This window comes from Anomaloglossus baeobatrachus, chromosome 10 (genome assembly GCF_048569485.1).
Source record: "Anomaloglossus baeobatrachus isolate aAnoBae1 chromosome 10, aAnoBae1.hap1, whole genome shotgun sequence".
NCBI lineage: Eukaryota > Metazoa > Chordata > Amphibia > Anura > Aromobatidae > Anomaloglossus > Anomaloglossus baeobatrachus.
In genome coordinates, this window is record NC_134362.1 from 54,971,240 (window position 1) to 54,985,432 (window position 14,193).

A 14,193-nucleotide genomic window follows, 5' to 3' on the forward strand; every position below is an offset into this window, starting at 1 on the left:
GCTGCAAGTTTTACGCAAAATGCAATAACAGGCGATCAAAATGTAGCATCAGCGCAAAAATGGTACCATTAGAAATGTCAGCTCGAGACGCAAAAAATAAGCCGTCACTGAGCCATAGATCCCAAAAAATAAGAACGCTACGTGTTTCAGAAAATGGCGCAAAACGTGCGCCACTTTTATTGGACAAACTTGTGAATTTTTTTTAACCCCTTAGATACAAGTAAACCTATACGTTTGGTGTCTACAAACTCGCACCGACCTCAGGCATCATACCCACACATCAGTTTTACCATATAGTGAACACCGTGAATAAAACATCCCAAAAACTATTGTGCCATCACACTTTTTTTGCAATTTTTCCGCATTTGGAATTTGTTTGCTGTTTTCCAGTACACCATATGGTAAAACTTATGGTTTCGTTTAAAAGTACAACTTGTCCCGCAAAAAACAAGCCCTCATATGGCAAGATTGACGGAAAAATAAAAAAGTTACGGCTCTCGGAAGAAGGGGAGCAAAAAACAAAAACGGAAAGTGCCCCGGGGCTGAAGGGGTTAAGAGCAGACTCCCGGAACCAATTATGCTCATAATCCAAGGTCCCACTGTATGCACCTAGAACTGCTTGTGGGTATGGGTGCATATTGCACCTGACTGGTTCACTTTAAAAAGCCCCTCATTTGCATTTAAAATTACAATTTCTCAAGCACTGTACCATAACAGGTAGCGTGATTGTATTATTTTTATAAGGGCTAAATCCCTTATATCAGACTATAGTGTAATATGCATTCTAATATCCAGAAAAACATGGAGTCAAAATCCATAATGTTAGAATATAAGTAGATTTTATTTAAACAAAAAATAAACACAGTGCAATACTCATACGGACATATATTAAATATATACCTCATTTGATCCATGCATATATACTGGTTCCTTACCATGTCCTTCGGGTCTTTGTGATCCACCCTTTTTCTGCACTTTAATCTTCGCTTTGTTATACATTGATCATATTTTATATGTGTGTTTCTTATTTGTTTAAATAAAATTTACTTATATTCTAACATTATGGATTTTGACTCCATGTTTTTCTGGATATCAATTGTTTAGGGGTTTTCCTATCAAATTGTCTTTTGTTATTATGCTTTCTCAGATGATATTCATTCTTTTAATATGCATTTTGCTGGCAATGAAGACTCCCTTTGAGGTCGGTTTCAGACGTCCGTGTTTCAGGTACGTGTGACATCAGTTTTTCACACGGATGCCTCATGTACCCATGTTATTCTGTGCAGTTATATGAAGTTGTTGAGGATAACAATTGAGTAACCAAAAATACTTAATTCAGCCATTTCATAGACTCAGGTATATAGTTTAGTAGATGTAAACTAACACATATTTATGCATGCTTTTGTTTCTTACTAACATGTATATTGCATATTTAGTAATTTTCCTTAACACAGTATATACCAGTATATGTAACTTGAAGATGGCTGCCACATCCTGTCTACACCCAAGATGATGAACAAAGGAGAAATTCCTAAAGCTTGGACTGACCAATCCAGAAGAGATTATGCTAATTTCTATACGTCTTGAAGCCCCGACCTGCGATACTTGATTGGACCATACTTTTGTATACACCCTTACTATAAAGGCTTTGTCTAAGATTAAAGTTTCAACAGTTGGCTTGCCAGTCGTGAGAGAGAGAGTCATAATTAATTTAATTAATTGTTATTTTCTCGCCGTGCACACACGACAATATAATTTGAAACAGCAGTCAGATCCCAAGAGACCGCTTGTGTCTAATCATCATCATTTTAACAAAGTGAAAGCTGCAAACCAAATTCAGAGAAATATGTACAAGCATAACTGCTTTCTAATACATCTCCCCTTCGATAGGGATGAGGACCGAAGCCACCAGCGGAGTGCGTACCTGACTGAAGGCGTCAGGTGAAGATGTCTGTCCAAGGAGAAGGGGCTCTTGTCCCAGGCCGCTAGAAGGGCTAGCTGTAGTGGGCAGAGGTGCAGTTGAGCAAAGGGTACTGCTTCCATAGCCGCCACCATCCTGCCGAGCACTTTCATGCTGAATCGAATGGAGCGAGACGGAGGACGTAGAAGGCAACGTACCGCTCGTTGAAGAGCGATCGCCTTGTCCTGAGGGAGAAGGATCAAGCTCCGACGGGTGTCCAGGGACATGCCCAGCAAGGTGATGGATCGTGATGGGACCGGGGATGATTGATTCTCTAGCCACCCCCTCCCCCCTGCCATGGTCCTGTGTCCCCCAATGAGGCGTCAGAGAAAAACACATGTCTGTGAAATAAAAAATCTATATTCACCTGTATCCAGCGCTGCTTTCTTCGGCTCTGCTGTCTCCCGCTCCTGACCGCTGCTCATTATGCTCACTGAATATTCACTGCACCTGGGACCTGGAAGAAGGAGCATCGCCGGTGACAGGTGAGTATCCAGCAAGCAGTGTGTGTGCAGTGACGTCCAGGAGGTCAAAGTTCCCAATGAATTCTGATGAACCCGTGAAGTCACCGTCGTGACACCCGCTGTAGCAAGGGTGTTGCGGGGGTGTCATCCGGAGGTCATCAGAGATCATTGGGAACTTTGATGACCTCCTGGACATCAGTGAACACACACTGCTTGCTGCATACTCACCTGTCACCGGCGATACTGTCCCGGTGATGCTGTGCTCGGCAATGCTGTCCCCGGCAATGCTCCTGCTTCCAGCCGAGGTGCAGTGAATATTCAATGAGTATAATTAGCGGGGGTCAGAAGCAGGAGGTAGCAGAGCCGGAGACAACAGCGCTGGATACAGGTGAATATAGAAAATTGTTTTGTTACAAAGACGCGTTTTCTCCGGTACCTGTCACACTGATGTCACACATATGTAAACACAGATGTCACATGTATAACACACGCATGACCATACCAATGCATGTGGCTTGTACCAGATTAAACACGGACGTCTGAAATCGGCCTTAAACTGTTTTGGCCTAAGCAGCAACAACTATTGATTGTATTTACCCAACCCATTCATCACATATGATTAGATGGAACCTTTACTAAACCAAAGAGAAAGATCTCATTTTGTGACTTCCAAATTTTCTATTTACCAAAAGGGAAAGTGATCTTAGAGCTGCATTCCCCTATCCGGTACAAACAGTGGGGACACAATCTTAGAATATCTATTTTAATATAAAATAGCAATTTACAAAATTAAAAAAAGTTTAACCAAAAATAATATTATTTAATACATTTTTAGGTACAAAAATTGCGAATAGTGATATGAAGAACTTTCTAACATAAATCATTGTGAATGTGCAGTGGAAATACACATTAGGCCGGTGTCACACTTGCGATTGCATCGCGTGTATCCCGCGGTGCATCACCCGGCACGGACTCACATTCTCCTCACAGGAGCGGGTCGGTGGCATGCATCTCTATGCAGCCGACCGGCTCCTGTGAGCAGAGTATGAGTCCGTGCTGGGTGATGCACCGCGAGACTCGCGCGAGATACACGTGAGGCAATCACAAGTGTGAAACCGGCCTTAAGGGTAGGATTCCACTTGCAAGAGACTCGTGCGAGTCTCGCATCACATCACCTAGCACGGCCACACGCTCTCCCGACGGGAGTATCTGAGCTGCATAGAAATACATGTAGCTGACCCCCTCCTGTCGGGAGAGAGGCAGGACGTTCCGGGTGATGCCATGTGAGACTCGCACGAGTCTCTCGCAAGTGGAATCCTATCCTAAAGGAAATGTCAGGTTAGGATCCATGCGCATGCTGCATTTTTTTGGTGCAGTTTATTGCCAAAATCTCCATGTCTTTCCTTCCCCCAGCAAAGTCTATGAGAAATCTAAAATTCTGTGAGCACGTTGCGTTTTTTTTTTTTGTCTGCAGTTTGGGGGTTGACAAAAAAAACCTGCAGCATGTCAATTCTTTGTGTGTTTTTGTCCAGTATTTTTTAGCTCTTCCATAAATTGATTTCACGCATGGAAAAAAACCACACTAAAAATGCATGCATTTTTCTGGCCCAATGTGCATTTTTCGTCCCCAAGGTGCAGTTTTGTTGTTAAAGGGAACCTGTCACCAGATTGGGGCCCTAGAAGCTCCGGCAACCACCAGTGGGTTCTTATATATGACATTCTAACATGGTGTATATAAGAGCCCAGGCCTCTGTGTAGAACATAACAATCACTTTATAATACTCACCTAGGGGGTCGGTGCGATGCAAACTAGTCAGATGGGTGCCGCCGTTCTCCAGGATCGGCACCTCCTCTTTCAGCCATCTTAGTCCTCCTTCTTCTGAAATCGGCTTGCATGACGCGTCCTACGTCATACACCCTTGCCGGCATTGAAGTCCCGCGCAGGCGCACTTTGATATGCCCTGAGCAGGGCAGATAAAAGTATTGTAGTGCGCCTGCGCAGAACCTCAATGCCGGCGCATGTACAAGACGTTGAACGTGGCATGCACATTGGCTTCAGAAGAAGGAGGACTAAAATGGCCGAAAGAGGAGGCGCCGGTCCCGGAGAACAGAGACACCCATCTGACCAGTTTGCACCACACCGACCCCCTAGGCGAGTATTATAAAGTGATTTTTATGTTCTACACAGCGGCCTGGGCTCTTATATACAGCATGATAGAATGCTGTATATAAGAGCTCACTGGTGGTGGCCGCAGCTTATAGTCACCAAATCTGGTGACAGGTTCCCTTTAACAAATATACTACAGAGTGTGGACACGGCCTTACGCTTTTCTCTGAGATATCAGCAGTCTGTCACTTATTTATATTTGCTCAGCAGTATTATTCCCATCGTGATGCAGCCAATTTTTGTTTTTGGTATTCGTTTATTTTCTCCCCTTCTTCCTAGGGACATAACTCTTTTATTTTTCAGTTGACAAATGAAAGAGGGCTTGTATTTATTTTTTTAGGGTAAGTTGTGGTTTTTAGTGATACCTTTAACCACTGGAAAATCCCCCAATTATTTTTTTCAGCATTCAGTGTGTAGGTAAATTGGCCTGATAATATAATTTACCATGTCAGTATGATAACGACCGTAGTAAACCTGTCAAATTTATTTTTTTTTATAATTTCAGTGAAATTTTTATTATTTTTATTTTGAAATTTGTAAAAAATAATTGTTTTGTCGCCATAATGTTTTCATTTTTCCATCTGCTGAAAGGCTTATTTTTTTGTGTGACGAGCTAACATTGGTATGAATGCCATTTTGGGGTTGATACAATGTTTTTTATCACTTCTTTACTAGAGATGGGAGAATCGATTGACAGGACGGACTACAGTCCACAGCCTGGCTAATAAAGAGGATCCAGGAATGCCAGGTGATAAGGAGATTTGCAGGCCTCATGTCCAGTAGTCACAGAGAACTGACCTAGCCAATGGACTTAAAGGGAATCTGTCACCAGGTTTTTGCCATCTAATCTGAGAGCAGCATAATTTAGAGTCAGAGACCCTGATTCCAGCAATGTGTCACTTACTGGGCTGCTTAGTGTAGGTTTGATAAAATCACTGTTTAATCAGCAGTAGATTATCATTAGAGGACTATTTGTTGTGCAGCAGGTAGTCCAGCATATTAATGAGCTCTGTATAACTGCTAGATCTGCAGCAAACAGCTCAGTAAAGTGACACATCACTGGAACCAGGGTCTCAGTCTCTACATTATGCTGCTCTCAGATGGAAGAGCAAAAACCTGGTGACATATTCCCTTTAAGGGCTGCAAGTCGATTCTACCATCTCGAATTCTTGACGCTTTTTTTTTTTTTTTTTTTGAGACGTTGCGGTGACTGAAAAAAAACCCTAAATTCTGACATTTTTATTTTCTGCCTTTACCGATCAGATTAATTAATATCATATTTTAAGAGTTCACACTTCTACAGACACAACGATCCTACCAATGTGTATTATTGAAATATATTTATTATCTAGGGAAAATTGGGATGATTACATTTTTCTTTTTACTTTTGTTACTCTCTTTGCAGGACTTGAACTTGCGATTGTCTGGGGGTTGTCCTATATAATGCAATACAACTGCATTGAAGTATATTGAAAAAGTCATAGTCTCCTTTGTAGCCGAGTCACAGGCTGGGTTTCGAAGAAGCACAGCCTAAAGAGGGCCGAGGGTCTTTAGCAGATTGTGTCTTGTGGGCAAACGAGGGGTGATGGGGGCGTAGAGCCCCTTAAATCCAGTTCACAAGCTTTCAATACCGCTGTTACAGATTGAGAGCGGCATTTAGGCCGGGGCCACACAGGGACTAATGCGATCCTCGCATGACACTCGGCTCGCGCTGGAAGCACAGCAGGAGCAGAGTGTCACTACGACTGAGGTCCGATCATGCGATTGGACCTCAGCTGCGGGGAGCGGGCCGACACTGTGGAGGGGAAGGAGGGATTTATCTCCCTCTCTCCTCCGTAGCCGGCTATTGCCATTCTCGCCCTGCACTTGCATTACACCAGTGTACCACGAGTGCAGTGCGATCTTTCTCTCACCCCATAGACTTGAATGGGTGCGAGAGAAAGAGCCTCGCATTACAATCGCAGCATGCTGCAATTGTTTTCTTGGTCCGATTGGGGCCGAGAAAATAATCACTCATGGGTACTGACACAGAGGAATATTGGTCTGAGTGGAATGCGATTTTTTATCGCACTCCACTCCGATTTTCATGCCGTGTGTCATAGGCCTTAGGAAATCATCAGCAATGGGTGGACCTCAGTTCTAATTGCTGTTAGAGGCAGATCATGTATTGTATAGCAGCCATTATCTTCTGGGAAAGGGGTGGGCTCAGCTCTTGAGCCTGCTCTATATACCCACTCCCAACTTGTGCTGTACATGTATAGATATAGGGTTAAAGTACTTATATCCTGAACTATGCAGTGCGTGCCCATCAAGGAGTATGCTGTGCAGGAAGGGAACAAGGATAGTCATGACATCTGGGCTCCAACTGTTGTCCAATCACCAAATGACGTATTGTAAAAATTGTGAAATCTGTTAATCAGCATGGTAGAAGAAGCCCACACATCATGAAGATCATCGCATTCTTATTGCACAGTGGATGTCTTGGTGGAGTAACACTGCTGCATAGATACACATTAGTGACAGACTGCTGACATCAGAGAGCCCGGCACTGCTTCATTCTGCGCTCCAGTCCTGACTACCTCACTTTAAAGAGCCACCAATCACCAATGACATTATGTTTGTGAGGCGCTGCTTTTCCACAGGTTGAGGTCACTGAAATGTTTTCTGCTCTCTGACAAGTGCTATAACATCATTCATAATGTCAAGAAGAATGTTTTGGCAAGTTGGCTCATACATTGCCTTAACAATCCAGGACTTTTGACCTTTGGAGACCTCTAATCTCTGTGTCCCAGACCCTAATGCATCTTCATGTGACGCATTTTTCACCACTTCCTTCACCCTATGGACATTCCTGTTATGGTCGAGGGCAGCAAGTTGTGTTCGTGCCACCATAGAGTCCATGAAGAAGTGTAATGTCTTTGGCCGATATTTCAGACAAGCGCTGTGGTAGATCTCTAACTCTCCCAGGTGACAGAGGAAGGAAAGTTGCTTTAAGTCTTTTAGTAGAGATTTATTCTCCACTATGTTTTTGAGTTGTTTGTAGGCGGGTGAATCTTTCTCCAGCCAGTTTGTGTTGCTCACCACTTCTTCTGGGAGAGGCGGATGATGACAGGCTTTGCAGTCACTATCACCTCCCCACTCATGGACATTGGTGACATGATGAAGGACAGATTTCCATTTTTTGATTAACATATCAGGGTTTTTACAACATGTGCAAGAGCTCCACCAAATATGGTTCCTGATGGCCTCCACCCATTCATAGAGGACTTCACAGTCTTTCTGCTTCGCTGCCAATAAAACCTCATTGCCTATGGATTTGGATAAATGCCACAGATCTATCTGATGTACGATACTCGGATAATTGTCCTTTAGGATTTCTTGTACAGCGACACTTCTGTCAGTAACAATCATTTTCACATCAGCATTCATAGTCTGGAGATCACCCATTGTCTTCTGGAATCCGATTTTTTCTGGGGTTTCCGATGTCACTTCTGGAGTAACCGGCTCCACTGAAAATGAACATATTTTTTTGCTTGCCACGTCCATCAGTGAGTACACAGAATACTTGGGAGAAAATCCAGGATTGTCTAATTGTTGGTCTCCTGCCAAGCAAAGTGCTCTTTCCCGGATACTTCGTATGACGGTTTTTTGCTCCTCCTTCCAGTGATGGTTAATGGCCGGGAACAGGAACATGGATTGGTTTTTGTAATAATTAGTTTTGTCTATTGATTTCACATTGAGTAATTTGAACATATGTTGGGATTTCAGGAAACTTGATCCGCTGAGCAGCACTGCTGCCGATAACAGGACATTCCCCAGTGGCTGATATCCATGTCTTGGCTGGCTTTCCCACAGTAATCTTGTATGACCGGACCGGCACCGAACCTCTACTGACAAATATGATCCAATCGTTTCCTTCCTGTAATGTGTAAGAGGCGACGTACATTTACTTTCGGACATACACGGTATCATCATGATCAGTTTTTTGAGACAGGACTCAAATACAAGATACTTTTCTTCTTCAACGGGATTTTCCACTGGTGAATCCAAGTCCTGGAAGACTCGTTTTACATCATCTTCATCATCACTTGGAGCCAAGAATAATTCATCTTCATCCTCACTCAATTCATTGATATGAAAGGAATAGTCGCTTGGGTCTACTTGCTCATCATCGGTTTGTAGGGCAGACGTTCCCCATAAGGTTGCATTTGTGGAAACAGGAGCGAGTGGTTCACTTGGAATGGGGGAAAGCCTTTCAATTTTCGGATTTTGAGATATAAAATTAGAGATATTTTGTGTAGGGATAGAAATTGGAAAGTGATCCTCTTCGGTTTTTATACCTGGTTCTATTTTCAGAGTAGGGTTATCATAATCTGGTATTGTAAAGTTAATTTTATGAGACTTTAAGGACAGAACTTCTTGCCTTGTTGAGGAATCATCTTCTTCTTTAATATGAATTGTATGTTTCTTACCTGAAGACGTAGGTACAGATGGGTCAACTTCCAAATCAGATAAGATTTCTACTTTAACAAGATCTAAATTAACAGTTTCCAAATCTTCACAAGCATCATTGTCACTTGAGCTGGAAGATCCGCAGTCACTAAACCCTATATCGTCTGGGCTGGCAAGAGATACGGTTGAGTCCGATTCGGAGTCTTGAATTTCTTTCTTTTTTTTGCTTTCACGTAATAAGGTGCACATAATTTTACGATGCTTTTTATATATTTTAGTTTGTGTGTGTATAGTTCTTCTCCTGTGGAATGGGTCAGTAGCAACACAGCAACTTCTTCTATTTGTGAAGGAATCAGTGTTGACACCTTTGTCGACCATTAAAGGCTTCTGAATCAGACAAGATGGTTGAACAAACGGTGCGCTGTGTGGTACGAAAATAAGTTTACCTGTGTTAACAGCTGCTTGGCTCATGTTTGACAGAACACTTGGACCTGAAGACGATACGGCTATAGGTTCCAATAAAACAACATTTTCATCCAGTTTTCTTTTCTTTGATGGCTGCACACAACCAGGGCTTACAGTTTGTGCAGTAGGAGGAGTATGTGCAATAGGTATAGAGGGCGGTTTCTGTGTCAAACTGGATGTTGGTGGTCTCTGCGTCACAGTGGACAATTTTCCAGAAACTGGAGGAATTGTCAAAGAGCATGGCTTTGTTTCACTAACAGTCATCAAAGGAACATTGATTGGTGGAGACGTCAGCGTTTTGCTGGAAGACTTGTCAAAACGTGAATCAGAGATGACGGGACTTGGTGAGGGAGATGAAGATATAATGGGGGAGGAAGATGTGGTGGATGACGAGGTATCACTGCTTAAAGACGTAATTTCACGACTGACCTTAGTATCCGAAGGCAAGCTTGTCTTTGTGAGAACAGAAGGGGAAATGTTTTGTAGAAATGTAACGGGGGCCAAAGTACTTTGCTGGAAGTTGACAGCTGTTATCTGTTCCAGTTGCTCACCATGGGATGACGCTTTAAATTGTGAAATTGCAGATGTAGTCAATTGAACGTACGATGATGACGCTGATACTTCCATAATGGATGAGGTAGAAGGTGTCGATACAGATGTCTGCTGATTTACACTAAACAATTCAGGAGGCATTTGTGTGGCCGTAGTGGTTGCAGATGATTGCATAGTTAATGGTAATGATTTGTCACTAACTACAGGATTCAAATTTTGACTAATTCCGCATGGTTGAAAAAAAACATGTTGCGGAACAACAGGAACTAAAGTCATGTTCTGAATGGTTGGTAGTGATGGCGTTTTTGGATGAATAACTGGAAGATCTCCCTGATATGTACGTACTATGTTAATGGCCTCTAGTTTTTGGCTATTGGCATCAAACTCCTTCTTTGTTACCTGCTGACCAGAAAAGCTTGGTAGCTCTGATATTGATAGAACTCTACGTGGTGCCAATACATTAAAGACAGTAGGAATGGCGTCCTTTTTTAAAATCCTTCGATAACCATCATAGTGGTAACAGTCATGTGTGAAGTGTAAGGAACACATTCGATGCGAGTCATGTACTTTTCCTAGATAAACTTTTATAACCATTTGGTCAATTTCGTCCCCATACTGTCCTGTCTGTAGCAGCCAGAGCTTCATTTTTTCTGGTTCTTTTGGAAAACTATGAAGAATTCGAGAAGGATCACGATTCTTCTTCGTGCGACAACCATGCACAATACAGGAGGGCATGATGAGATACCTAGATGAAAAAAGACAATCGAAAATTGAGATATATTGAATTATCTTTTGGGCCCTGTTAACACAATTTTTTGGTGCAATTTTTCTAAGGCATCTGCTTGTTCAAAAACCACAAGTGGTGTATAGGGAGGACATGTATTAAAGACATTCAAAATCCAAAGCTTAGCTGAAAAATTCACGTCCTGGCGTTTCTCTACACTAACCTAGGGGCTACGGTTACCCAAGTCAGTCAAACTGTGCAATATATCTTCAGCACTTATTTAGGCTGCACACTCTGCCTGGTAGGACCTGTGGACTCAGATCATGCAACCTGATGACATCACAAATTCCTTCAGCACTTCTATGTTGCTGCTGCCACCTGCGACCATATTTTTTGTTCCGAATGCTGTACATAAAAAATGGAACGTGCTCGGATCAATGTTGTTCAAAGGCGCAGTGCAGAATATATTTATTATGTTTTCCTCTTAGCCATTCTTGGGTGCTTTTAGCTGTGTGTTTTGGGTCATTATCATGTTGCAAGACCCATGACCTGCGACTGAGACCAAGCTTTCTGACACTGGGCAGCACATGTCTCTCTAGAATCCCTTGATAGTCTTGAGATTTCATTGTACCCTGCACAGATTCAAGACACCCGCCCACGGCAGCCTCTTCTGTCACCCTGGTGTCTGTTCCTCCCGTCGGCGATCACAGCACAGAGCAGTGAGGAGCTGCTAGGAGCGGAGGTCTGAGGTGAGCACACGCAGGGGAGGGTGGGTGAGAGGTGGAGTGTTTCGTGGTGGCGGGGTGGGGAGCAGCACACCAGGATCAGTTAGGGTGCAATCACTGCTGCACGGCACCACCGGTACTCACCTCATCCCGAGCGGGTGACAGAATAAAAGTGAAGTACACAGCATATGCTGTGGGCTCCACAAAGATGGTGGCAGTCTCCTCCCAGAGCTGTGATCTGGGCATGTCCAGCACACATTAGTAAGCAGTCTCAGTGTTAGGGTACTGTTCTACTTGCGCGTAGTTTTTGATGCGACAGCATCGGAAGTGATATGCTAATGACCCTCTGCTGCGAGTGTCAGACGTGGGACATGCAACTGTTAAGCGATCGTATCACAGGTGCGGAGAAGATGGAGCACTTTCTCCCCATCTCCTCCGCTTCCTGTCTCCGTGTACGTCGCACAGCAGTCGGATGTTACACGTGAGTGCAGTTCGAGGTTTCACATGCTCCCATAGACTTGTATGGGGATGCGTGAGCTAAAAATCACTGCTAAATGCAGCATGCTGCGATGCATTCCGCATGCTGATATGGCATGAGAAATCAATCGCAGATGGACACTGCCCCATAGTTCTGCACTGGAGAGGGTGCTGCACGATGTTTTATCACATTGCACTCGTCCGTGCAAAACGCAAGTGGAACCGTACTCTAAAATATAGGGTTGGACACTGACTATCAAACCCAATGCAGAGGGAGCTGCCGTATTTGGGGTAACTGTCGTTACTCCAAGATGGCAACCCCCAGTCTTTCAGTAAAAATAGAATAAAAACTAAATAAACAATGAATTTATTAATGTATTAGTAATAATTAATTCCATAATCACTATTAATACAAAAATTAAAAACGCAACACCTTCCCTTTAAAGGGAATCTGTCACCAGATTTGGGGCCTATAAGCTGCGGCCACCACCACCAGTGGGCTCTTATATACAGCATCCTAACATATGTTTGCGCTGTAGAACATAAAAAACATTTTATAATACTCACCTAGAAGGTCGCTCCGGTGCACAATATTGGGTGGCGCCATTCTCCGGTGCCTCCTCTTTCGGCCATCTTGCGCTTCCTTCTTCTGAAGCCTGTGTGCATGACGCGTCCTACGACATGCACACGCGCCGGCTTTGAGGTCCTGAGCAGGCACACTTTTATCTGCCCTGAGCGGGGCAGATCTAAGCATTGTAGTGCGTCTGCGTGGCACCGGCGAGTGTGTGACGTAGACGCGTCATGCACACAGGCTTCAGAAGGAAAACGAAGATGGCCGAAAGAGGAGGCGCCGGCATCGGAGAACAGAGACGCCCATCTGACTAGAATCCACCGCGGCGCGACTGTTAGGGGAGTATTATAAAGTGTTTTATGTTTTACACAGCGGCCTGGGCTCTTATATACTGCATTCTAACATGCTGTATATAAGAGCCCGGTGGTGGTGACCGCAGCTTATACGCCGAAAAAGTGGTGCCAGGTTCCCTTTAAGGATACAGCGCCTCTGGAGCTTAAACACAGGCACATGATACAGAATCCATTAGTAGAATTGGCGCGAATTGATTCGCAGGACCTGGTCCACAAATTTGTGGCTGCTGGACAAGAGCCCTGAGAATGGCCTCCTACCTCCCAGCATCTGCGGATCTTCTTGTGATGCGACGTCACACACGCGTAATGTGGCGTCAGGCCGGCAAATCAAAATCAGCTCCGCGGATGGTGGCAGGTGAGAGGCGGTTTTCGGGGCTCCTGCCCAGTGGCCACAGATTACTGCGGCGGCCTGTGGACTGAGTCCTGTGACGGACACCTAGGCCGACCATGACACTTGCTGGAGGTCTGTCAGACGCTAATGGTGACAGATCCTTCATTCCCACCTATGACAGAAACTGGGGAAAGTTTCCAGAAGTTTCTACAATACTAATATAACCATATAAAACATTAAACAAGACATGAGTCGCGCTGTGTTTGCCATAAACCAGGCCCCCACCCCATCATTACCTGTCTCTACCTTAGAAACACTTTTTGTTATCTGACGTCATCAACTTGAGACGCAGTGGCGCCGAGTCGGTGACGTCACGCAGTGGAAAAATGGGTATTTCTCGAACGTCGGCAGCTAGACTCGTGCACTGCCGGGGAGGGAACGCATGTCACACGGTTTCCCGCCTCCTGACGTCTCCTCCCGGGGCTTCTGTTTACAGGGCTGCGGTGATCATCTGCCGTACACAGCTCCCCACACGTCACGTGGCCACCCGCTGACGTCATGAGGGACAGGTCACGTGTCAGGACGGCCCCTCCTTACTGCGGCGATGTAAACTGAGGTCGGGAGATCAGTCTGCACAGTCCCTGGAGGCTGCACCGTGCATGACACTGTATCACTCATGTCAGGACGGAGGGAAACGTTCAATAGCAAAATGTTTTATTTTAATTTTTTTATTAAATTTTCATTTATTTTTTTTCCCACTGATCACAGCAATAAATACATTGCAATACTTCTGTATACCTGTGTGATATGCCTGGCAGGGGTTAATAAATGGACAGAGATCTGCCCAGATGAGGTCCCACCAATGCCCTGTCTCTATGGGGGGCGCTGCTGAGAGTGCAGGCCTCAAGACTTGCCCTGCTGTCTCTATGGGGGCGCTGATGAGGGTGCAATC

General features: G+C 44.3%; 1 protein-coding gene across 1 annotated transcript; it reads right to left on the reverse strand.

The window, feature by feature from the left end:
• Positions 1-4,668: 4,668 nt before the first annotated feature.
• On the reverse strand, positions 4,669-13,777 carry LOC142255223 (uncharacterized). Its single transcript, XM_075326737.1, has 2 exons — positions 13,538-13,777; positions 4,669-10,805 (listed from the first exon to the last, which is right to left on the reverse strand). Exon 2 carries the CDS (start codon positions 10,793-10,795, stop codon positions 7,241-7,243), a length of 3,555 nt encoding a protein of 1,184 aa, XP_075182852.1. The 5' UTR covers positions 10,796-10,805; positions 13,538-13,777; the 3' UTR covers positions 4,669-7,240.
• Positions 13,778-14,193: the final 416 nt, after the last annotated feature.